This window comes from Lygodium microphyllum, chromosome 25 (assembly GCF_053477565.2).
Source record: "Lygodium microphyllum isolate KBCC chromosome 25, Lygodium_microphyllum_v1.1.10, whole genome shotgun sequence".
Classification (NCBI taxonomy): Eukaryota; Viridiplantae; Streptophyta; class Polypodiopsida; order Schizaeales; family Lygodiaceae; genus Lygodium; species Lygodium microphyllum.
In genome coordinates this window covers 59,087,257-59,114,097 of record NC_141159.1, presented here as the reverse complement: position 1 = coordinate 59,114,097, position 26,841 = coordinate 59,087,257, and the positions used below count along the sequence as shown (strand labels likewise).

The 26,841-nt window shown below is 40.3% G+C and overlaps 1 protein-coding gene across 1 annotated transcript; it reads right to left on the bottom strand.

The window, feature by feature from the left end:
• Positions 1 to 6,278: 6,278 nt before the first annotated feature.
• LOC148014266 (LisH/CRA/RING-U-box domains-containing protein) lies at positions 6,279 to 25,882 on the bottom strand. Its single transcript, XM_087666220.1, has 7 exons — positions 25,357 to 25,882; positions 22,038 to 22,241; positions 21,822 to 21,944; positions 21,142 to 21,327; positions 20,870 to 21,003; positions 20,605 to 20,791; positions 6,279 to 6,771 (listed from the first exon to the last, which is right to left on the bottom strand). Exons 1-7 carry the CDS (start codon positions 25,645 to 25,647, stop codon positions 6,670 to 6,672), a joined length of 1,227 nt encoding a protein of 408 aa, XP_087522346.1. The 5' UTR covers positions 25,648 to 25,882; the 3' UTR covers positions 6,279 to 6,669.
• Between the last annotated feature and the right edge of the window lie 959 nt (positions 25,883 to 26,841).

Here is a 26,841-nt window from a genome sequence, read left to right as displayed (position 1 = left end):
CCACCAAGAAGGGGTTGCCGGCAACCCCTGTCTGGCGATAAAAAATTTCATGTCCCCTTAGAGAGCTATTGTAGGGGAGTTGTGATTCAAATCTCTCTCTCTCTCTCTCTCTCTCTCTCTCTCTCTCTCTCTCTCTCTCTCTCTCTCTCTCTCAGAAAGGGTTGCTAGCAACCCCTGCTCAGCAAAAAAAATTCACGTCTCCTTAGAGAGATGTTGTAGGGGAGTTGTGATTCAAAGCTCTCTCTCTCTCTCTCTTTGAGAAAGGGTTGCTAGCAACCCCTGCTCAGCAAAAAAAATTCACGTCCCCTTAGAGAGATGTTGTAGGGGAGTTGTGATTCAAAGCTCTCTCTCTCTCTCTCTCTCTCTCTCTCTCTCTCTCTCTCTCTCTCTCTCTCTCTCTTGCTAGCAACCCCTATTCGACAAAAAAATTTCGTATCCCCTTAGAGAGATGATGATAAAGTCACATAATCTCTCTCTATGTCTCTCTCTCTTTCTCAATGAGGAAACTACTACAACATTCAAGTGGATAAAGTTTTGTTATTCTAGTTTACATAAGAGATAAGGAGGATTTCAAACCAAATGATGTTATTGAGTCTCAGAAGTCATGCAAGCTAGTAGCATAGAGACTTCTCTACAAGCATAACTCCATATCCTTCTATAGAATTATATTTACAATGGTATCTTGTCAATGTGTTCTCTATATGTAATACAACTATGAATGGTAGGCACATGTATAGGCAATTGGAGAAGGGGATGTTACAAACTTTGCCAAGGAAATACAGGGATTAGGTGCACTTGAAGAAGGAGTAGCTCATATATAAGGATCACTAGATTGAGCAACAGTGGAACAAGGAGGTGTACCGGAGATGTCCTATCTTCCTCGACTACGTAAAGGTGAATTTTCGTCCAACGAGAATGCATCATACCAAAAATACTCGAAGAAAAAAAGGTGCAAGATACATAAGGATCTAGATTCCTGGTAAGTAATTTCACATGTATTCTTTAGAATATGTCACACTTTTATGTCTTCTTCAAAAGAGAATATGGTTGATCGTAGAAAAGTGATACATGCAGTGCATTTGTTCTCGTAACTCATTCTTCAGTAAGGAGTCAGGGTGAAGCCACAATTTCTAAAATGTTTTGATGATATTGATTGGCCACACTTTAGTCCTACAATGATACTATTCGTGGATGATAGCATAAAGAAGACGCAATGTAACCCACCTAACTCCTTTACATATCCATTTACATTTCAAGAAATCCCATGGATACCATCCTCTTCAAATAGATACTTCCCTATTTGATTGAGGAAAATCCCTTGAATACCATCCTCTTGAAATACACGCTTCCATGTTTGAGTGAGCTAGTAAGTTTTCACGGGGGAGTCTAGGAGTTTGTTAAAGAACACCCATTTCACCCTCCTACAATGGAGCTGGATTGTTTGCAAAAAATATGTTTATTTGCTTTGCATATAGTAGTTCACTAACTTGCAAATGTATTTGTGGATTTAGATTTTTTTTTTTGTATTTTTCATAGTAAGTTCATGCAGTATAATGTGAAATATATCAGTATATTGAAATATTTGATTGTTGAAGTTTGGAGTTTAAAATGAAGGATTCTTGAAAGGAATGAAGTAATACATAGCTATATTTTATGGAGATTGTGAAGCAATTGTTTGTGTGTCTATTGTAAATGAATGCATAACTTCAATCTATATGTAAGCCTAATCAAATGAGGAAGAGAGAGAGCAATGTGCAAGTATAAGTGGATGTGTCTATAGTTTGCTCCTGTGTGCATAACTAAAGTACTAACACATCAAGATGTAATTATAAAATATGTGCAAAGAAGAGAGGGGGGATGTGAATGTATATGTAGTGTGATATCTCATATGCATGCGTAATTGAACTATTAATATTATCAAAGATAAGCACATAAGATTAATCTAGTGATATAAATAAGTTGAGAGAGAACTACTAATTCATTGTTAGAGAGAGAGAGAGAGAGAGAGAGAGAGAGAGAGAGATTGGTATTCAGAAAGGAGGAGAGGGAAATGGATGTCGTGGATCCCCAACATATGAGAGAGAGAGAGAGATGTTTTTTAGGAGAGTGACATGTCAAGGGTTGGTTCCTAACATATGAGAGAGAGAGAGAGAGAGAGAGAGAGAGAGCGAGAGAGCGAGAGAAAGAGAAAGGAATGTGTTAAGTGTATCTAGTTTTGCTTATGTGTGCACAATAGAAGTACTAATATATCATGATGTAATTATAACATATATACAAATAATTGGCAGAGGGAAGATGTGAATGCATACGGAGTGTGATATCGCTTGTGTATGTGTAATTCAACCACTAACATTGTGATAATATTATAAAAATAATCACACAAGCTTAATGTAGTGATGTAAAGCAATGAAGGAGAGAAAACTACTAATGTGTTTTGTGTGTGTGTGTGTGTGTGTGTGTGTGTGTGTGTGTGTGAGGGTGCTATTGAGGGGGAGGAGGAGAGGGAGATGCATGTTGTGGGTCTCCAAGATATGAGAGCGAGAGATAGAGGAGAATGAATTGTGGTACTGATGAGGAGGAGAGTAAGATGTGGTGGTGTAGTGGTGGTGCTAGTGGTGGTAATGTTATTGAAGGGGAGTGAGATGTCGTTAGTTGGTCCCCAACATATGAGGAGAGAGAGAGAGGAGAATTGATTGTGGCTCTAATGAGGAGGGGGAGAGTAAGATGTGGTGGTGTGGTGGTGGCAATGCTAGTGGTGGTGGTGGTGGCGGTGGCAGCAACAATGGAAGAGCAGCATTGGTGCTTGATATATGCCCAAAAGAAAAAGAGGACCAAGTGGACTATGTGGAATAAAACTTAAGGTTGCCAAAAAAAGATCACTCAAAAGCTCACTTCTTGCACGCACTCCCAAGGCCAAACTACAATGAAAAGGGAGACCACATCAAGAATGAGTAGAGAGATTCAAATCAATAATTAAAGACATCAATGTGAGAGATGAAGGATCCATGATTATTGGAGCTCCTAAAGGAAAATAAGTCCTTAGTCCATGTCCATCATTGAGCTATTCATTTTGGATCGATAGTTTCTATGATGCATGGTCATCAAAATGAAAAAAATGATCATGTATTTGCTAAATTGTGTTGCATCAAGATTTTTTGTGAAATTTCTAGTGATGCTAATAAATTAGACATAAACTGCCATCATAAATGCCTCCTTGTCACATTTTTAGTCTTAAGTTGCACATGTCATAATTTAGATGCAATTATTGGATGTGAGAAGCAAAGAAACCAAATATTTTAAGATTAGAGGTTAGCATAATAATAGTATTAACAAAATTAAATGTAGTTTGTATGGCCAAATCGGAAAGCCAATTCTAAATGTAGAAAAAAAAATTATGATCTTTTTTAGAATTGTGAATAAAAGATACTACTGTAATCATTTCCTTAACTTCAAGAAGACTTGATTATAATCCTAGCTTCTTCTTGGTTGTTATCCCAACAATGGATAAGTTCTTTCATTCAAAAACTCAATGGCTTTATGCCAACAAGATACTTCAATCCATCAAAGTCTTTGCTTTTTTTTCTCAATTCATTTGAGTTTGTTGTTAAATGAATATCATTAAAGAAAAAACCTCCAAAATTTTTGTATGATCTAAACATATACATTATATGCTCAAGTCCACCCCTAATGCTATTTAGGACCAATTTTTAATCATATACTCTAGCTCATAAACTTATATTTCCCCAAGAAAAAGCCATTTGCAATAGCTATTTTAAGAAAAAACCCAATCATAGCTCATCCAATGAAGTCTATTTTATCACTCACACTTCCATTTTGTCTCATAGACTAGTAAAAATACCAAATTAAGATGTATGTTGCCAAAAACTTAATTGATAGCGATGAAAAATGAAACTATTTTTGGTATTTCCTTTTTCTACTTCTTGTCAAAAATATTCATGTTGTTGGACCTTTAAGAAATTGAAACTCCATTTGTCTCCATTCCAATATATCCTATGATTGTTCTGTGTACCAAACCTAATAAACTTTGTGTGTGTGTGTGTGTGTGTGTGTGTGTGTGTGTGTGTGTGTGTGTGTGTGAGTGCAATTGGTACTTGCATCATCTTCTTTACGTTGATCTTCAAACATTTGATATGTTTACGAAAAAAGAGCCCTTATGCTTCAATATCTAGGATAATTCACATAGATATAGCATCCAGTAGCCCCACTTCACAACCATCTCACATCTCAATTATGCTATGTACCAAACCCTTCTTGTATGCAAATAAACTAGAGAGCAATATTATAGCATGGAATGTAGAGGCCTATTATCACACAAAGAAAAAGATCCCTTATTTTTTAATATCAAGGATAATTCATATAGACAAAGCATACAACAACTCCACTTCACAAGTATCTCCCGCCTTCTCGATAGAATGAACCAAACCCTTAATTGTATGCTACATAAACTAGCAAGCAACATTATAGCATGGAACTTAAAAGTTCCATTGTAACAAAGAAAGAAAGACTTATATACAACTATTTATGATTTCACGCTTTTTCCTTGTGGAGATTAGCCAAATCAAAAAGGGGAGTTCAAAAACACAGAATATGTTCCTATCAATACATTACACTATGAAGTTTCATAAGAATCTTCATCTTTTCCTTTTCAATGATGATAGTGATGGCTCTCTATTTCAACAAATTATTTCATTTTTATGCACTAAGAGGTTAGCTACTCCTACCCAAGGATTGGACATTAGAACCAACATGAGTAAGGAAAGTTAAGCTCTTTTTGCAAAGTGAGAAAGCATTGGCCTTTTGGTGGTTGATGTTTAGTTTAATTGTGGTCTACACCTCATTTTCCATGCCACCATCTCCTTGCATGACCTTCACATGATGCTCCAATTGCAATCATCACTAATGCAAAGCATGGACTCTCACCCATCTTTAATCTTTACCATCTTTGCCCATGAGTGGGATCCATGCTACAATGTAACATATCAAAGAACCCAATGACAAAACATATGAGAGAGTGTGTGTGAGTGAGTGAGTGTGTGTGCGCGCGCGTGTCCGTGTCCCTAACTTGTTGCGTGTGAATAGTATCCAAATCATATAGGGAGTGAACCTACACATGTTTACCAAAAGAGTCTAACAATGAGGCGAGCATAGCAATGGTCATCAATTATGTGAACAATTTAGGATTTCCACCTTGAGCCATAAGGATGTGAATGCCTATTTAAAATGCACACTACTAATAATGACATTGCATTTGGTCTACCATTTGCCTACCAAAGCATGTGTAGACATGCATGCATGTGCTCTCTCAGAAAAAAAAAAGAATCAAGTAACTTGAAAGTTTCATAGCGTGCAAGATAAAGTCGGAGTATGAAAGCAATCAAAATATTCAAGGGAACCAAAGTACAGATCACGTATTCAATCCAAGCTATACTTTCAAGCAAGGATTGAGAAAAATATGGACTTTGTAGCATGTGACAATCTCCAACACTTTTAACCCCAAAGGGAATGAACCTAGACATGTTTATCAAGAGAGCCAACTATTCGACAAGTACAGTAGCAATCACCAAATGCAAGTGTCTCATTCATCGACTGCCCCTAATTAGGCATTTACATCCTTGTGGCCCAAGATGGAAACCCTACCAAAGCACACTACACATACACTCTCCAACATGGGTGTGCTCATATATATGCCTCGTCACTACTGTTGAAATTCATTCTCCCTCAAACTCCCTTGCACAAAAATGATCTAATTTTGTTCGCTGAATCGCTTGAAATGATTTCTTCATGGTACTCTCCTGATTACATTTGAGAACAAGGATTGAATCAAAGCATCAAACAAAATAATGTCATAATACAGCACCATGTGTCACATCAGATCACCTGATGAGTAGGAATTTGATTTTGAAAAGAGAGTCAACCTTCTACAGGACCTTGTCAGGTTGCACACTCCAGAGTCTAATTGGCGGGTGCAATGGGCTTCTCTATTAAAGACATTTGGAAGCTTTACGCTTCAGTTGGGAGCGAGGTAAATTGAACGTGCATTAATCTTTCCAGCTTGATTTAAAAAGACCATTACCAACTTTTCTCTTGAGATGTGAGGCCTGGATAAATTGAGATCATAAAGCTCTACAACCAAACCTCTTGTTATCAGTCAGCTGCTAACATGAGAAGAATTGCTAATGTGAGAACACACACACGACTTGTACAGTGCCTTGAAATAGCAACGCATTCACTGAAAAACTTAGTTTTTTTAAAGACATCACATAGAAACAAACACATGATAGACAACAGCCATGAAAAGCTGCTGCTTGAAAGAAACGACTTTGCAGAACAGCACCACATTAGTTAACAGCGTCAATGCTGCAAATAGTCTCGTTGTACTTGAGTACAACATCATTTAAAGTTTAAAAGGTCAAATATACAAATTCTTTGTGCAGTTAGGATCTACAGTAAATACATACAAAGAATGGTAACTGTTGGTCTCACAGATGAGGTTTAGTGAATCATCCAGGTAACTGTTGGTCTGACAGACGAGGTTTAGTGAATCATCCAGAAGTTTAAAAATACACTTGACTCCCACAAGTGACTTCTTGCTTTAATTTATGCTAATAAATAGTCTTCAGAATGAAGGTTGGCCATACCCTTCAATATTTATGAAATATAGGCCTTGATTAGATCATTGAGGCCATACACAAATCCAGTCCTGGGACATGTGATTTTGCCACCACTAAGCCTTGCCATGTCTTCAAGAGCCTGAGCACATGTGCAATGTACAAAGTTAAAACTCTGCAAATCCAACCACAGAATTTATATGTTACGTATTCTTCACTCTCCAAATGATGCTACAGGTCAAATACAGGGTTATGTATCCAGATGGAGCAGCACTCACAGAAAGAAGTCATACGACCCAAAAAAAAAAAACAAAAGAACTTTTGGTGTTGGATGGAAAATCTGGACACATTTTGCCAATGTTGCACTCACTTTTCCAAGAAGCTAGTTTGAGCCTTGTTTCCCCAGCATCTGTTAGTTAACTTTTAATGCAGCTAAGGCAAAAGTGCTTAGAGCATAGCCTGTCCTATGAAACATTACGTGGGATTCACCCAGCTCTTGCACTAACAACCACAATTCTCTTCTCCACAGAACCAACTTCCTGAAAAAAACAAATATGTCGTTTATGACCAGTTGACCCTTAGTGGGACTTGCTGGCCTTTCAGCAGCAGTCAGATTGCACCAATAAGACCCCAGATTACTCCCGCACATGCACACAATTTCAGCAACCTTGGAGAGTCTTTGAAAACCCTTGATCACTCCCTCTCATCTAGACACAAAAGACCTGACATTTTTAGTGCCTTCACAATGGATCTGACAGAACCTTCATCATATTCTTATGTGAATGCAAATAGCTGGCCCAAGAACAATTCGACTACAGCAATCCATACAAAGGGAGACGTCAGGCAACTAATTTTAGTTTAGTTTTTGGATTGGGAAGGCTGGCCAAGCTGGCTGCAGCTGGATAAGTATCCTCAAAAGAGCAATAACTTGAGGAGCTACTGGTCTATTCGCAAGGCAATGGCATATCTGACAGACCCTCAATCATATTCTTATGTGAGCGCAAATAGCTGGCCCAAGAACAATTCAACTACAGCAATGCATACAAAGGGAAGGCAGGCCAAGCTGGTAGAAGCTGGATCACTATCCTCAAAAGAACAACTACTCGAGGAGCTACTCGTAGACTGGCAAGGTGAAAGGGATGCAAGAGACGCGGGAGAGAAGAGCACACACAATGTAGGTGATGTCAACAATGTTATGACAGCCTTATTGCACTTTCATATATATATATGAATAAAGAATATGGACGGTCACTATACACGGGCAGGCCCAAGGGCCTTTTACCCAAACAACCTCCCACTAAAAGGCCAATGGGCCAGGGAGTGAAAAAACAAAACAAAAGAAAAGAGACAAGGTGAGGAATCATGACATCTCACCCAACGCCCAATCGAAAAGCGAGCTGTGCAATAAGTGTCGGGAATCTCCAAGTCCAAGACATCCAGAAGGCAAGTGATCCCGCAGCTCCATACAACGGAGCAATCTAGCATAACTCATAAGTACAAGGCTGTACATCATCATCATCAGAGTAGCGCATAGCATCAATGTGGCGCATACAAGACAACGGAGAGTATCCAAACTCTCCAGAGTCAATCAATGAAAGAGGACCAGCATCTCGGACACAAGTCAGACGGGGTCTCAAGACAGTATGCGGCCTCAGCGAAGCGAAAGACTAACATACGGCTATAGAATCAGCCACAAAGCGCACTGAACGCGCATCAAGAGGCCTGAGAAGTGTCTACGTCTCATAAAAGACAGCATGACAGCTGTGTAGAACCTGTTGGGCATCCAAATCCCAAAACCTGTAAGCCATAAAGTCACCATCTCCATAACTAAGAAGAATACATCTGCGTGACATAGGCTCATGTGACACTGACAATGGCTTGGCAGCCAAATATCCTCAAGTGATCATAGGAGGGCCTCATACCACTCCATGCCTCATGCGGTGTAATACCGTCCAAAGTCAAGCACGGTGTCTTGTTAACCAAGTAGACTGCCATCATAAGGGCCTCAGCCCAAAAGCTATAAAACAATCCAGCTGTGGTAAGCATAGCAGCAACCTTCGCCTGTAAGATCAGGCACATGCCATGAGCAATCCCATAATACTGTGGGCATAAGAAATCAATGTCATATTGCTAACAAGAGATCCATAAGCTGGGAGAGATAGCACGACTCTCATAATCCATCTGCAAGCATCTAAGCCTGCTACTAGCAGAATCCATCAACCTGTCAAGCATAGTAACAACATCCTCAATCCGTACCAAAGGGTAAGCCCAAACATGGTGGGTAGCATGATCCATGAAGGTCACAAAAGACTACGCTTCACCAAGTGACTGGGAAGGCATAGGTCCATATACTGCAACATGGACTAGATCTAGAGGAGCATGTCTCACACGATCGCCATAAGCCAAAGAGGCTATGCATGGACCATGAGTACAATGAGGGCAAGTAGCATGGAAAAGAGCAGGCAATAAGCCCATATCACATAAAACATCCATCTCAGTGTGTCGTACATGGCCTAGTTGACAATGCCATAACAATGCATATGGTATCTGCGTAACTATAACCATAGAATCTCCCACATGAGAGACATGCACTACATAATCACTACCATATCTAGCACCTCTGGCCAATACCAAGCAACCACGACAGATTTTCCATGAAGTACCCCCAAGAGAGACATAATATCTTGCACCATGCAACTGACTGACAGAGATCAGGCTCTTACTGAGCATAGGTATATACAAGACATCACGAAGCATAAGAGTAGACCCATTTGGCAAAGCCAAGTATATATCCCCTATACCAATAACATGACAATCCTGCTCAAGGGCCAAAGAAATACATCCGTCAACCTCCCTGTAAGAAAAGAACCAAGCTCTATGTGGAGTAACATGACAAGATGCCATGTTGTCTAAAAGCCAATCAAAGATATAGGCCGTATCACTGAGTAAGTAATCTGTAGGGTAACACGATGCCAGGAGTCTAGTTTCAGTTGCATCATCATGGGTAACTACATGCACCATACCACTATCAACAGCGGTCTCACCTAGTGTATCACTGACTCTGCTCTCATGTCTAGTGCGGCGCAATCTTTTCTGCTCTCTAATCCACTTAAAGCATTTACGCTTCATATGCCCAAGCTTCCCACAATGGAAGCAAACAACATCTGAAGTAGAAGAACCTATAGAAGACGACAAGGAATCCAAGTCATCATGAATAGGGCTATCCATAACATCCACAGAGCTCAAACAGTCGAGGACTGTCCTAACATAGAAAACCTGCTCATAAAGACAATCATCTGTTAGTATATCAGTGGTAGAAGCATGCTGCAAATGCTCATGAAACCTCAATGGATGGGAGGACATAAATGCATCAATCAAGGATGCAAAAGCTCCCACATGAAGAAGAGTTGTAGCCAACTGTATGACATAACCAACCACAATACAGTAAAGCATAAGACATGTCATAAGAGCATATGATATTCAGCCATGAAATCAGCCCATAACCATATGCATACGCATAACTCTGCAGTACATCATACCACCTAGAAACATCCAAGTCAAGTAGACCATGTACATAGACGGATAAGCATACATAGCATCTGCTCTCTAACATGGACGGGCAACAATAGCCCAACTAGCATAGAAGCTAGACAACAGAGAAGCAAGACATCTATAACTGTAAATCCCAAGCACTATCCACGTCCACTGATCAATAAATATCTCACATATCAAATGTAAACGAGCAATCACAGCTCAATAAGCAACTGCCAAAACAAGGGAGCAGTTCACTACTCAATACCTGTAAGTGCATCCAAGTAATAGCCAAGATCCATAATCAGAGTATCAAATCCCATATAGCATCCAAGGTCATAACGGAAAAAGCCAAGTCAATGTCCAACTACTCAAAGGAATACTCAAATGAATGTCGAGACGAGCTCAAACAACTATCATCCACAGCCAAAGCATAAAGCATTTATCAAGACATCATAACCCGTACTGGGTAGCCTAAGCATAAACCATGTCATAGATGAAATGCCAACTGCAAAGAAGTAACAGTCAAACCCAAATCGTACCAAAGATAATGCCAAACCCTTCATCTTAAGCTCCCAAAGATGCTAATGAAATAAAACAGTTAGTACCTACAAGGCAAGAAATGCAAATGCAAGGCCATCACGGAAATGCCAATCCAATGGATCTTGGACAGCCAAGCATGCATGCTATATTGGGGCAGCCAAGATATTTTGATGGAAGCACAATTTTTCATGCTATGGTTGGACAAGGACCACATACAGAAATGTATGGCACAAATCCCTATGGTATGCAGCAACCAATGCATAGTGTGCAAGGCCCAATGTATTCGGTATGGCTGGAAATATGCAAAACCCTATGTATGGCAACATTGGCTTGATGCCTAAGGCACAGTAGCATGTTTGGTACTGTATCCGCACCCCCAAATGCTTATGGGACTCAAGGAATGAATATCAGTCATGCAAATGCTCCGTTTGGCGTTGGTTTTGATGTAAATTCAACAAATACACCCTTTTTTGCAACAGCCAGTGTATGATAACTTAACACCCAAAGGGGTAGCAAAATACTATGATTAGGGTGGAAAAGTAGTGAAGTTTGAGTCCTTCGGTGGGGTACAAGATAGGCTGAAAGCTTTGACTTTCATTCAGCAATTTGATACAGGCTATTCAAGGGGGAACTTCACCGAGTCCTTGAAGATTTGAAAGGCAGCACTATCTTGAAAGGCAATTGCATGAGATCTGCAGCTTCTTAGGTTTATATTCTTACTACAGGAAGTATGTACACGGGTTTGTTGAAATTGCATCTCCATTGCATGCCTTGCAAAAGAAGGATGTGCCATTTAGATGGACAGTAGTGGAAATTTCAGCATTTGAAAAGTTGAAGGAAAAGATGACTTCAGATCTTGTGCTTGTGTTGCCTGATCTAAGAAAGTCATTCATAGTTCAATGTGATGCATGTGGTAACAGCATTGGGGCTGTTCTTATGAGAGCCAAATTCTCCATGGTGCAGAAAAGAATTTGCAAGTCTATGAGAAAGAGCTCTTGGCTGTAATTCATGCACTGTCTACATAGAAATATTATTTGTTGGGGGCTGATTTTACGATGCAAACAGACCATCAAACTTTGAGGTACTTTCTGACGCAGACAAAGTTATCAGAGAAGCATATAAGATGGGCAAATTTTCTCTCTATGTTTCATTTTCAAATTGTAAATATTGATGGTAAAAAGAATGTTGTGGTTGATGCACTATCACACTAAGTTGGATGCCATGAAAGAGCAATATATTGCTGATTCGGACTTTACTAATGTCTATGATCAGCTTTGCAATGGCCAAAGGCATAAATACTTTGTGCTAAGAGATGGATTTCTGATGTGTAGGGGCCGATTAGGCACAAAGATCGAGACAGATTGTCCTACGCGCAGTGAGAGCCAGAGAAAGTGAGAGAGAGAGAGAGAGTGAACACGTTTGTAGGTACAATGACAAGTGTGTACCTTTAGGTTTTTAGATAGATATATATGTGTAAGTACAAGTGCTAAGGGTGTGTTCACACCTGAGCACATTTAAAAGGCACAAGGCTTTTATTCCCAACAACCTCCCACCTAAAGGCAATGTGCCTTAAGAGGAGAAAAGAATCAGCTAAGTCTAGATATGTACAAAGCTGAAATACATATATCTATCCAACTCCCATCATCTGTCGGCAATGAGCAAACTGCTCTGCTGGAAGACCCTTCGTGAGAAGGTCTGCAGGGTTATCATTTGTATGCACTTTGACAAGCTCAATGCTTTTGTTGTCAAGTACATCTCTAATGAAGTGGTACTTCACATGTATGTGCTTTGTCTTTGCATGAAAGACAGGATTCCGTGCTAGCATGATAGCACTCTGACTATCACAATGGAGAAGAGGTAACTCTTTGATACCAAGCTCTCCCACCAGACGTGAAAGCCATAAAGCCTCCTTGCGTACCTCAGTGGCAACCACATACTCTGCCTCTATAGTAGACAATGCAACACACTTGTGTAGCCTGGAGATCCAAGAGACTGCTCCTCCTGTGAAAGTAAACACATACCCAGAAGTGGACTTCCTGCAGTCCGCATGACCAGCATAGTCTGCATTCGTAAAGCCAACAACAGATGCCTTCTACTTTTCAAAGCAGATGCACAACTCCTTTGTGCCTTTGAGATATCTCATAATACCTTTCACTACATCCCAATGCTTCTTGTCAGGGGTTGCCATGTATCTGCTAACCACTCCCACTGCAAAGGCAATGTCAAGACGTGTAGCAACCATAGCATATATCAAATTGCCAACAACTGGAGCATATGGTATCTTGGCCATTTCAGCCTTCTCGTCATCAGATGTAGGGTTGTCCTCTGCACTAAGTTTCACATATGAAGGCAATGGAACCCCAATTGTTTTTCCCCCCTCCATATTGAAATGCTGCAAAACTTTGGAGATATACTCCTGCCGAGATAGATAGAGTAAACCTTTCGATCTATCTCTGAGTATTCGCATGTCAAGAATGTTATTTACATCACCAAGATCCTTCATGTCAAAGCTGCCATGAAGATTTTGCTTCAATGAATCCAATGCATGAGTATCCCTGCCAGCAATCAACATATCATCAACATACAAAACCAAGATAATCAAGCTGTCATCTGCTGCCTTCTTGGTGTACATGCAATGATCCACTAGACTTCTATGAAAGCCTTGGAACTGCATGAATGTATCAAACTTATGATGCCTTTCTCTTGGTGCTTGTTTCAGCCCATACAAACTCCTTTTGAGTTTACATACCATTTTTTCCTTCCCTTGTTCAACAAACCCTTCTTCTAGGATCCGCTTGAGATCCGTCGCAGTCTCTATGTCAGACTGCAACTTGTAGCCAGAATGTTTGCCTTTTCTTTTTCCTTCCGTCTTCTTTGCTTGAGGGGCATCTCCCATATCAAGCTCTGGCGGTGGTGGATTTTCAGCAGCCTTTTGCTAATCTGGTTTACTTCTTGTCACACGTTTAGTTGGCCCCGAAGAGGAGGGACCGGCAACATCTTCTTCTCTTTTCTTCTACCACAGCTTCATGATTATTAAAATGGTTCTCAATGTAGTCATCTTGACTACAAGAGACAAAATCTCATCAAAGTCAATTACATGCTCCTACTTGTACCCCTTTGCAACCAATCTTGCTTTGTACTTAGGTGAGGAACCAGAAGTGACCTTCATCTTGTAAACCTATTTGCATGGAAGGGTTTTCTGCCCTTTAGGCAACTGCACCAAGTCCCAAGTGTCATTTTTTTCAAGAGATTCCATCTTTGACAACATGGCTTTATACCATTTCTTGTTGTCCTATCTGTCCATTGCTTCCTTGAAGCAAGATGGTTCACCATAGTCTGTCAAAATAACATAATCAGCCACATTAATTGCACCATGAACAAACCTGTCAGGTTGTCTAGTAGCCCTAGAGGTTCTCCTAACCCAATGGTCATTGTTTGCTAGCTGTTCCTACAAATTTCCATCTTCAGCATGTTGTCTTGCCAATTCAGCCTGCAAATCAGCATTAACAACTTGTTGTATTGGCTGTTCTTGCACATGTAATGGCTCATTTTCATGGACAATAGCTGGCTGATTATTTCCTGCATTTACAAGTTCATTTACAGCAAGTATTTGCTGCTGTATAGCGGGCACATTTTGTTGTCCAAAAGGTATTTATTCCTGGAATACAACCCTACAAACCTCCTCAGTCTTTTCGAGCTATTTGTGCATGCGATCTTCCCGGAGGATAACATCATTGCTGCGTACTACTTTCCTTTTCTCGGGATCCCACAATCTATACCCCATTTCACCCTTGTCAATATATCCTAGGAAAATGCATTTACAGGACTTTGGCTCAAGTTTGCTGTGTATTTCTTTACGAATGTGCACAAAAGCATCGCAGCCAAACACTTTCAGATGAGCATATGAAGGTGGCTTGCTCAACCACACTTCTTGGGGAACTCCCCTCCCCAAAGACCTGTTTGGTGACCGATTAATTAAGTGAAAGGCTGTCATAACAGCCTCTACCCAAAAACCATGGGATAATGCAGCATGAGACAGCATCGTACGAACCTTATCCTATATGGTCCGATTCATACGCTCTGCAACTCCATTTTGGGGCGGATTATGAAAGGCAGTGAACTCCCGCTTTATCCCTTTGCTGTCACAAAATGCTTGAAAGGCCTTGGACACATATTCCCTACCATTGTCAAAGCGAAGAAACTTAAGTGTCTTATCTATCTGATTTTCAGCCAATGCCAAGAATTTTTTAAACTTATCAAGCATTTCATCCTTGCTACAAATGGGATAAACCCATACCTTCCGTGTAGCATCATCGACAAAGCGAAGAAACTTAAGTGTCTTATCTATCTGATTTTCAGCCAATGCCAAGAATTTTTTAAACTTATCAAGCACTTCATCCTTGCTACAAATGGGATAAACCCATACCTTCCGTGTAGCATCATCGACAAAGGTGACAAAATATTTCTTTCCCCCTAAAGATAATCCTAGCATTTGACATACATCCGAATGTACTGACTCTAGAGAAGAAATTTTCAAAGAAAGAGGCTTTTTGTGAGACCTCTGATCATGTTTGCCATAAATACAATGATCACAATGCTCAAAATCAGCATAACGAAGACAAGGCAAGTAACCCAAACGAGAAAGCACTGTCATTCCTGTTTGACTCATGTGTCCCAACCGGCCATGCAACAAAGAAACGCTTGGCTGCTCAGTCACGGCAACAACATGGGCACAGATCTTCCATTTACCATCACCAAAGGTGGTATCATCATCTAGCTGCCCTGTGCTAATCAAGCTCTTCTTGAGTTGTGGTACATGCCGTACATGCTAAAGTGTAAAGACGGAGCCATGCTGAAACTGTAACTGCACACTACCAATACCTGCAATCTCACATACATAGTTATCCCCAAGATGGACAACACCATGTCGACTCCGGAAAACCACTCACAATGAGGGGTGACACGAAAGAAAGCACCTAAATCAAGAATCCAAGTATGCATGTCATCATCTGTATTTGCAAGTAAAGCATGTGCAACAAAGTGTGAAGAGACAAAGAGTACATCACTCCCACTGTCACTGTCATGGGTGACTACATTCACCTCTTCGATTTTTACACTGTTCTTCTTAGGCCGACTGTATTTCTTCTCTTCCTTGCTATCATTTGTCTTCTTGCCTTTTTCTTTCTCTTTCTTCCATTTGTAGCAGTCACGTTTAAAGTGGCCCTTCTTGCCACAATGATGGCATTTAACATCTTTGCCACGTGATTTACTACATCCCTTGCCATCATATTTGCCCTTTTGTTGTGATCTGCCCCTAGTATGCAAAGCACTAGAAGACTTATTGGATGCATTGTTCTACCGATTCATCTCTTCCATAAGTAGAGTACTCTCTACATCAGAATACAAAATGATTACATTAAAAATGCTCATAGCAGTCCTAAATGTATCCCAACTCTCTGGTAGAGTGCAAAGCAAGAAAGTAGACTTAAATTCCTCATCAATCATGAACTTCAAGGCAACCAGCTGGCTGAAAATGAAGTTAAACTCACTCAAGTGAGTAGACATTGCTGTACCCTCTTTCATACGCAAATCCATAAGCTTTTTCAGCCAATACACTTTGCTTGCAATACTCTTTTGTGCATAAAGTTCTTCTAGTCTAGTCATATAACATATGCAGAATCCAAACCTTCAATGTTGAAGAGCAAGGCATCAGAAATCGATAGCTCTATGGTTGAGCGTGCAAGCTCGTTTAACTCATCCCAATCGTCCTGATCCATGTCTGCGGGCTTTGCCCCTTTGGTTTTGATCGGCTTTGCCTGCTTCTTTTGTAACAGGATATTGTAGCACTGCTTTTGCCAAACTGCAAAATTGTGTGCACCTTCAAGCTTCTTTATGTGCATCAGATTACTACTATCATTGCTGCCAGCCTTGATTTTCAGCCCAAATGTGACCAAAAAACCAGCAAATGCAGGCTCAAACTGTCACCCAAGTGACCAAGGTACAAACAAGTACCAATCAACAATAAATGACCACGCAGAAGCACAGATTTCAGATCTGTAATTAAATTTTCAGAAGCACCAAACCATGTGCTACAGCAGTATCCAACTAATTACAGCTGTTCCAAGGGCATGTGCATCACATTAAATGAGGAATCCCAAAATTTCAGCTGCAATTTCTGTTGTACATGTACCCACGAACATAAAATTTGACATGTAACGGTCAAAAGCGACATGTAACAGTCAAAAGCCCCAAAATATTGTGCTCAAAGCATCAAACACACATCTGCATTTCCTCTGTCATGCATAGGACAGGCCAATTTTGCCAAAATAGAGCAATTTCAGGAAAACCCCCAAATTTTGCCAAGTGTTGATGTCCAAATTGTGCGGAATTCAACCTGCATGTACATAAAATGACCAAATGCTGCACAAATTTTGCCCAAACTGCAAAAGCCCCAAATTGCACGAGGTCCAATGTGCCTCAATGTCGAGAAATTGGGTAAATTTCAGCCCAATTTGTGCATGTACATTAAAAGCCCCAAATGTCAGAGGCAAGATTTCACAAATTCCTGCAATTTCTGAGACAAATTTGCTTGTCCTGCATCACATTCTCCAAATCTAGGAAAAGCCCCAAATTTTATGGATCCAATGTGGAGAAATTTCACTCAGATGAGTAAAATTTCAACAATTTTGGCGAAATCCCCAATTCAAATGTGCACAATGTCTACAATTCCGACGCAGATGCCTCAAATTTTACATGAACACTACTCAGTCTGAAGAAGCCCCAATTTTTTGGGCCAAAATTGAATAAATCTGGCCTTTTGTGCCTGGCGTGCAAAACCCCGTCAAGAAATGGGTACAAGTTGAATTTTTTATTTTTCTTTTAAAAAACGATTTTTTTTTTTAAAAGTGTGACGGGGTCCGTTGACCTCGTTTGACTGTCCCGCCAACCGGCCACACGCGACCTGTCCCGACAAATGCTGCCCGCCAACTGCTGCACGCGCTGTCTACGAGACCTGTCCATCGGCTGCTTGCTATGGCATGGTCATCGCCTGGTTGCCTGGTGTTTGTCAGCACTGCACTTGCAAGCCTAGTCCACGCCTACTGCAGTCACCTGCTATAGTCAACTGCTGCTCCCACTACCCATTGTCTGCACATCACGTCTGCTAGAGACGCTCGTCAACTAGTTGCCAATCCGCCACACTCTCCTCGCTGGAGCCTGGCCCTGTCGCCTATGACTCTCCTGCTCGCCTTTGAGCTGTCTCGTCACCACGCTGATCTTCTGCCTCAGCCTGACAATCATCTGTAGCACCTTACTCTCTGATACCAGTTTGTAGGGGCCGATTAGGCACAAAGATCGAGACAGACTGTCCTACGCACAATGAGAGCCAAAGAGAGAGAGAGAGAGAGAGAGAGAGAAAGAGAGAGAGAGAGAGATATAGAATGATCCTATTGTATCTTATATTGCAAATGAAAGGAGTACAACTGAGATCCTCTAATCTCCTCAACTAATCCAAGTGTCTCTTGGTGTCAAAATTCATTAGCAAGCCTCCAAACCAATTTGTCCCTTGGTTTGCTTGGGAATTGGCATTCACCCTACTCCTAAAAAGACAAATTCAGCCCCAAATCTGATATTGGTTGACTAGCCTCTCGAATCTCCCTAAAATTCCTCGATTTCAATTGCTAGAATTCAAGTTCTAGGCCTTTAATTCTAAGCATGCATATCCCAAGACGGCTGTCGAAAACCTAATTTTCACTTAAATTAGGTTTTACAGCAAAGGTTGACTCAAATCTCTTCCTCTCATGGCTGAAACTACTGAAAAATCCTGAGATAATTTGAGAGATAGCTAGGGGATGAGAGAGAATGCTGTAGAGAGAGAAATTTTAGAGTTTCATCGCGAGAAACACTGAAAAACTGTTGCCCTTCTCAAACAGCCATGGAAGCTGTCACCTACAGATTAGGACCACCCAAAAGATAGTTGTCCCCCTCCTATATGCTATCATCTGCACTAGAAAGACCTTGGGCTAATGTCACTTACTCCTGGAGGGCTCCAAACTGTTGTCACATGCTATAGGACTAATCTATGGTAGCTGCAAATCACATCAATAACCTCTCTTTGCTCTCTAACAACCTCCTCCCTCTCACAATGATTGGAATAGACTTTCACCAACCCCTAAAAACGTTTTTCGCACTTACATGAGCAAGTTTTACCATGTGACAACCTTTTAATCCCATTTTCTAGCATTATCCAAATTATTAAATTAATTTTCAAAATATAATTCTAAAAATTAATTGAATAATTATTCTAGTGCTTGAAAAAGTAATTTTACCAACCAAAAATTAAATTGGCTAGGTCAATTTGTCTTCCAAGTATCCCTGAGCAATTATTGACCCTTAGGCTGGCATTGATTGATTAATTAATTAATGCCTAGTCTTAGAATCTTACCACTAACATTAGTGACCAATAAATTGTTTAGGCCCAAATTCGACCCCAAGTACCACCTAGTACTTATCACGCTTTTGCCTTTAACACCCACTACATCCTCAAGGTCCTTGGCCTATTACCATGAAATAACTGCCACATGCATCACATGTGCTAAACCACCTTACACATTTGATTAATATCTTAATCAAATGTTATCGACAAGATTAGAGCATTTCAAAATTTCAAGTCCCCGTGACACTTTGCTTCTAAAGCCTTTGTGAAGATATGCTAGGGTTTGCACATAGAAAGTACGACCATGACAAACACACAAAGACTTAGACAATGATGTGCAAAACTTAAACCCTAAACGCAAAACTCAAAACTCAAAAACAGAAACAAACACAAGCAGAGAAAAAGAGAGAAAAACTCTAAGGTGAATGAATGTAAGAGTATGTTGAATGCTCAAGGGCAAAGCTTAGTTTATCGAACTGTGACATCCATCCCAGACAGATCCCAAGTGTTGTAACCACCAATTGGATATGTTGGAGTGAGAGAAACTGCAAAACGATGATCATCAAGGCAATAGAAAGACCAAGTGACAGCAGAGGAGGTGAAGGATGGTGCAAGCGGCTACACCAACTGCAAAACACAACCCAAGAAGCAATTGCCAAGTAATGGAGCTAATCTCCAGGATGTTGATGGTGCGAACACAAGTTATTCTAGCATGGAATATGTTGGCGATAGCTAGGAACACCAAACATAGCAGTGTAGAAATCCCTAGGCAACGAGGCAGCAACAAGATGAAGACACTAGATGGTGGAGAGGCTAATGATGACATGCAATAGTTTCATGGGTTGGACAGACACTGAGGAGAAGGCTCATGGCTGAAATTTGCATGTGAGTGTGAGAAACTTGCACACAAGGATTGGGATTGAATGGTGGGAAACCTGTCTATTTTTAGACGTGAAAGGATCCTCCCAAATTAGGGTTTTGCATGTGGGACGCAGAAACTCTCTAGAACCACATCCCTATCTATTTATAGACATGAACGGACCCTCCCAAATTAGGGTTTTGCATGTGGGACATAGACACACTCTAGAACCACTCCCTACTTGATGAAACTTTGGGTAATTTATTGTTTTGGGGCTGTTTAAAAGAGCTAATCATAGGTGATGAATTTTTAGCTCAACAGCCTCCTCTATGCAAGTTTACATACTATAGTATGGTTCTAGGTCTCAATGTTCACATAAAGTCAATACCTAAATATCAATAGGAGCAACAAAGAAAAGACGCAATCCGAAATACACCAAAAATAACATACGAACTTGTACTTACTACAAAACTTGGTTGAGATAAAAACATCAAATCACCACTTGTCCCAATTTTGGTATGACAAGGCTAGAGTTCAACAAAGCCCATTACTTGAACAGAAACCTCAGCATAGATGTCCTTAAGGGAATGTTTAAGAAAAATCCTTGCCTTTTTACTGTAGACATATCCGTTCGGTAAGACCATGGGAGGATTATCTTCATCCATTAATTCTTTCGTTATGTAGCACACCAGCTTGGAATGGATATGCTTTGAGAACGGTAGAGGTTCTGCAAGTTTTCTAAATGTTTCTTGTGACAATGGATCTTCTTTTGTGCAACCCTCCTCATAGCAAAAGCTACAAAACACCATGACGTTAAGGAGAATATGCAGGACACAACAGAGAAATTACCAACAATACGATGCCAAAGGATACGGTGTTTTAAGAGCTGATAACCCTGCTTGTAGATGAATGCTAAGCAAAGATTCTGTTGTCATCCCATACAGCTTACAAAACTCTTGCTTGAATTGATGGATTAGATTATCCCATTGTTTGGCATCAAATAGCATCTACTCACATTCCACACAAAACAAAGAGAAATGAACTGAGACGCAACGTAATCAAAACATCAGAACCCTTTAAAATATGGTTCTGTAACCTATTTCCTAGTGACAGAAAGAGAATAGTTTAGGATTGGAAAAATTCACCTTATAGCCAGCACAATCCGTGCTGCTTTTAAAGGCCAGAGTTGCCATTGCCTGTTGAAGCTCTTTCATATTTGTACTCCCCCATGAAGCTAGATATTTCCTAGCATATATAATCGCCTCCATCATACGCTCTCCACGAACCAATTCTATAAATTCTTGGAGTCTCAATTTGAACTCAAACTTACTCTGCACATAGATGCACACAAGTGACCACTCTAAATGAGGCATTTTACCAGCACATGACAAGAACGATTGCACCTCTTTCCAACCACTCCATCTTAAAAACCATCTGAGAGGTCAGATCAGTTCATGAAGTTTCAAAATGCCACCTCTTCAAAAGCTATCCCATGCAAGACAAGCTAAACTCAAGGTAAATGAAAAACAGTCAGCTGCAGTCATGCTCAAACCTGGGGTCAAGTTTTTCACCAACTAACCTTATGGATTGGGAAATCATCAAGCTCTAAACAGTCACCTGCAGTCATGCTCAAACCTGGGGTCAAGTTTCTCACCAACTAACCTTATGGATTAGGAAATCATGAACCTATTGTTCTGAAATATGAAACACTTCAACCAAGTCTTTTCACAGTTACAATTTCCATAGTGAAGCAGCCTAATATGGATTTAAATCATATGAGAAGTAACTTAGATTTCAAGTATGTTATGTGGCAGTGTAGTTGAACCTTTGATTTCTTAAGCTTGGCTTTGTTCTCAGCACACCATGCAAGAGCCTCTGAACAATCTTTATTTTGCAGAGACTGTATCACTTTCTTTGCATCCAAGAAAATATCAATGTCCACAAGTTCCTAAAATTGACAGTAATAGTCATAAGCTCATGCAAAACTTAGCAGAATTCAAATAAACAAATCATCAGCTAACCTTTTGCACTTAATTAATACCTGTACACCACTGGATTCAGCAAGCTTCAATGCCGTATCATAATAGGATGATCGAAGCATATAATCAACCAAAATGCGATCTACTCGTAAGTTGTTCCATTTCAGTTGATTTTCCTTGCCCCCAACCTGTAGACTTTCCAGATGGTCTAGCCTAGCTCTGCTCCTTTGCACTTCCATTTGTTCAGACTTGTTACTCTCATCAAGCTGCAGAAAAAGGAAGCCCAACAAGACAAATAAGATAGAATCTTGCAATGTGGAAGAAGTAATAATTGCCAGATTATTTATAGTAGACCAAAATATGAGCCCTTTGAACCTTGGCAAGCAACTTATGGCAACAAAGTTTCACAGCTCTCGGGCCATGTGTGTAAGCACGCCCAGGAACTGTAGATAAAAATTTCTGGCTAGCTCAATGGCCACATATTTTAAAGCGCACACATGAACTGTAGATAAAAATTGTTGGCTAGCTCAATGGGCACATACTTGAAAAGTGTCAAAAAAATCGTGGACAGCAGGGACTACTCAAAAATACATGCCAAATTAAGAAGTAACACTCAAAATAATATTCTGAATCCAAAGTTCAAACACACCCTTACAGAGAAAAAACAATCCCAAAGAACACCTTAAGAATGTGCTTCCAAAGTCACACGATACAACTAAAATTTGGCTACACATTTACTGCTTGGCCTCTTACAAGTTCACACTAAGAGCGTGAAATCAGAGCTATTCAAGGAAATGCAGAAACGTGGAATTTCCCACTATTCATATTTGAAGCAGCCCACAGAAGCCTGCAATATCCAGAAATGGTTAGCCGATTGCGCACTTTCCAATTGGTGATTTGGTGGTATAGAGGCTCCTTTGAAGCATAAGGCTGCTGCAGTCAAACAGACGAAGTTTGATGTCGCTTCAATGAGCAAGAGCACAGACCTGCATATTTACGGTGTCTGGGCATTTTGCCAGGTAATCTTGTCGCAATGGATTTGTATGGTAGCAACAAAGTTCCCCATCAGCAAAGCCACTTCAGGCAAGAAAACAACCAAGTCACATTCAAGGGCTGGCTTCCATGGGAAGAGTCTTAAGGTGATCTTCAAGGCATTGCTTCATGGATACCAACATGTGCAGTGTAGCTAAGGACAGTTATAATTCTAGACTAGGGAGAAGGTTATAGGTCAAGTTAGAATACATTTGTCTTAAATGTGAGAGCATAATAAATAATGAGAAGCCCAATCAGCAGCAGGGAAAATTGTCCGTTTCTGCCATATGGCCAACCGACAAGTAGCAACCCTTGTTTCCACAGTTCTGAGGACCTATTTACAGCGACTGTCTACTCACTAGACTATCAGTCTTTGTCAACCTCTCCTTGGATTCCTGGGCAAGTTTTTACATGTGCCAAATAATACAAATTCGTAGGAGGAAGTATTGCAAGTATTGCTGTTTGTGGTTGAGACCATCTGCGCAAGACCAGACAGCAATCATAGTACATGCATAACAAGTATGATGGTGTGTAAATTGCATACACCTGGTTGTGTAGTATGGATTCACTGTTGGGCAACCTTTTACCCTTGTATACATCACAATTACTGCTGTGATATATGACTCATGAGTAGAAAGATCACTTCTGCCGATGAATTGTCTAATCTCTATATTCCCTCACAAAGATCTATCCAAAGTTGGTTTGTACGTGTGGCAATAATGCCAAACCGCATGCCATCAAACTCATTTTCTTCCATCAAGTCTCAGTTTCTTCCATCAAACTCATTTTCTTCCGTATTTGTTTTTGGACACCATTTTGGAATAAAGTAGCTTGCAAGTTCTTCTCCCTCAACATTCATTCTTGTTGTTTTCACATTCAAGAACTTTTGCAAAAACTTGTCCCATACGATGTGGAGAGATTTCAAGGATAATTAGAATCCTATGAAGAGGCCCCTTCCACAATAGCATTGTAATGCATGTCTACCCTCAGTCAATATCTATATGCTACACCACCCATGCTATAAATGTTGTAATAAAAGCAATTTTATAACCATGTGGGAATGTTCATGGCTATATAACTAAGGCCAAACTCTCAACAAGAATGACCTACTTTGGCATTTGTCGTATTTAATCCAGTGCCTTCAATTTGATAAGCTCAGTATTCAACTCACTTGTGTGAGTGTCCGAATACGCAAACAGGATTGCACAAACAAGAATGGTAAGCTTTTCTCACATAATGTGAGAATTACTACTGGAGAGTTCATATCTGTTCCTTTACAAGAGGTCCTTGTTGTGTCCATTGTCAACTTGTAGAAAAGGACTGGTTTTACAAAAGTCAACCAAGCATTTTCTTTGGCTTGAACCTGAAGTAAGTCCTTCATTAGTACATACAGTATGTTCACATTTGGAACTCGCCTTAGAAGGAAAATTTTCCGTAACTGGACCAAGAGCAAATTAATCAATCTATTGTGAGCTGGTTAAAAAGTTAAAGCGAGCAAGTGCATTTTGATTGCTTGCCAAAAACATTCTCATGCTCCAAAGACAGCCCAATGTTCATTTATGATATTTTCTGGTTATATTGTACAGGAGTGTATCAGATCACAACCAGAAGTTCATTTGTGCTATTTACAAAGTACTTTTCTATTACCTAATACAGCACAGTTTTCTCTTTACAGTCAAACATAGAGCATGAAGAAGATTGTTATATTGTGCTCAGATGCTTCTGCTAGTTATGCAAACTCCTACAAGGCAAACGCCTTTCAAGAACCTATATGGGCAAATTTCAGTGATACAATCACTTGTGCATTTGAAGTAGTTCACATTATTCTTGACTCCAGAACATGTCAGCGAGGAAACACAAGCCCCAAAGCTTATGAGAATTGAGTGGGCCGAATTTTTTCGAAAGGCTAGCCCGCTTCAAGCAGCTCCTGTAAATACTTTGGCTGAAAACCATGGTCCTATCCCCTCTTCAGTTCCTATGAAATTCAATCAGAAAACAAGTGGGACTCCCTCCTGAAATCCAAATTGTCTGCATAGAACACCTTCATCCGGAGGCATCTACTATTGTATACACCTTCCCAACTATCTGCCTGAGACAATGATTGGTGTATCCACATTGGAATCAATTCAGCACAACCACCTGGTACGAATGGATCTGTTTTCCGGGTTGATTCATCCACTTTTGAGTTATTTATCAGCAATTGTACAAGTTTAAACAACTTAAACAACAGCCTTGCCGCCCTGTAAACCAAAGCAGACATGTACCTGCATGCAATTGTATCCAAAGTCTGCTCCTACATTGACAATTGATGCCAAAAAGCAATTACAACACTGCAAAGATCAGGCATACCTTCCTTTTAAGCCCTTGCAAACGTGAAACTAAGCTCGTTAGATGCTGCACGGCTTCCTCTTTCGAGATATCCTTCTCTACAACCTCTGCGACCCCTGAAATGACTGCATTCATCTCCTTCTCGACAAGGCGATGGCTTGCTCGCATCGATTTCTTGAGTTGCTCATATGGTACCTTCATCAATTGGTACTCGAGCTTGAGCGACTCCGCAACATGGTCGTTGGAACGAGACGGTGGAGGCGGGGGTGGCACTGCAGCAGGGGCGCCGTTTCCAAACGTCTCCACTTCCATGAGGCCGGGGGCGTGGCCCGTGGAGATGCCGGAGAATGCGAAGTCGAGGCAGGAAGAAAAGATCAGGGAGGTTAGGGTTTCGCAGGCAGGAGAGAGGGATGTAGGCGAGGCGGAAGATTGGTTATTTCTTCCGCAGGGCACAAGGGAGCCATGGTTTGATTCTGAAGCGATCTACCTCTCCCTCTCCCTCTGGAATGTCTGCAAACGCTTTGCTTGGCTTGCCAAATATGCCCGTGGGACCTTCCTCTCAATCAAAACCAGTTTCACGAAAATATATATAAATAATAAATAAATAAACCTCCTTTCGTTTTTTTATGAGAACGGTAATTAATTTGTATTAAAAGAGGTGAAAAAAACTATATTAGAGTGAAAAAAAACTATATTAGAGAGCCTAAGCATGAGTTATTCAAAATGTCATGAAAGCAAAAGCTAACGTTCATCGCCCCCAAATTAGAGGTAGGCTCATGTCTGGGATGGCGAAGGACTAGGATATAGATCTCTCCACTAAGGAGGGGTTCAATCCTCGATGAGAGTCCTTGGGTCACTTTCAAGGCCACCTTGCATTACACTATATTAGAGAACTTGGGAATTTCCCAAGTCTCGATTTCAATTAAGTGATAAATGTTTAGCCAGGTGGCTAAATCTTGATTCATATTTGAAAGTGGAATTTGCAAAGGTAGCTTATATAGCATTTAGGGTAGACTCCACGTTTAAGTAAGACAACAAGATTTGATTATGTAGTCAAACAATAAAGGTATTGGGGATTCGCAAAGTACATGTAAATTCCCAAATTCTCTAATTTAGGTCTAATTACAATCAACTAATCACAAGTTAATGAAGATGCTTAGTTCAAGTGGCAATGACCATAATGCAAGGTGCAAATCTCTTGCACCCCCTTACCTTATGCTTCAATATTTGACCAATCAAAAACAAGACTCTCATCACAATGACATGGTGATCAATGCCACAAAGGGGAGAGACCTTAGAAGGTTCAAAGATGCTGTATGGAGGACCACGTGCTCCTTTAGGTAGATTAGACTATCATTTCGATACAAGTCCTCGTACAACTATTGCGATTGGTTAGCTTAACAAAGGCCCAGTCTCCAAACACAGGACTAGCTCGTCTATATGGTTCAAAGTGATTACACTATCAACCTTTAGGAACTTAATCCATTAGTTGCGATTATAGTTATA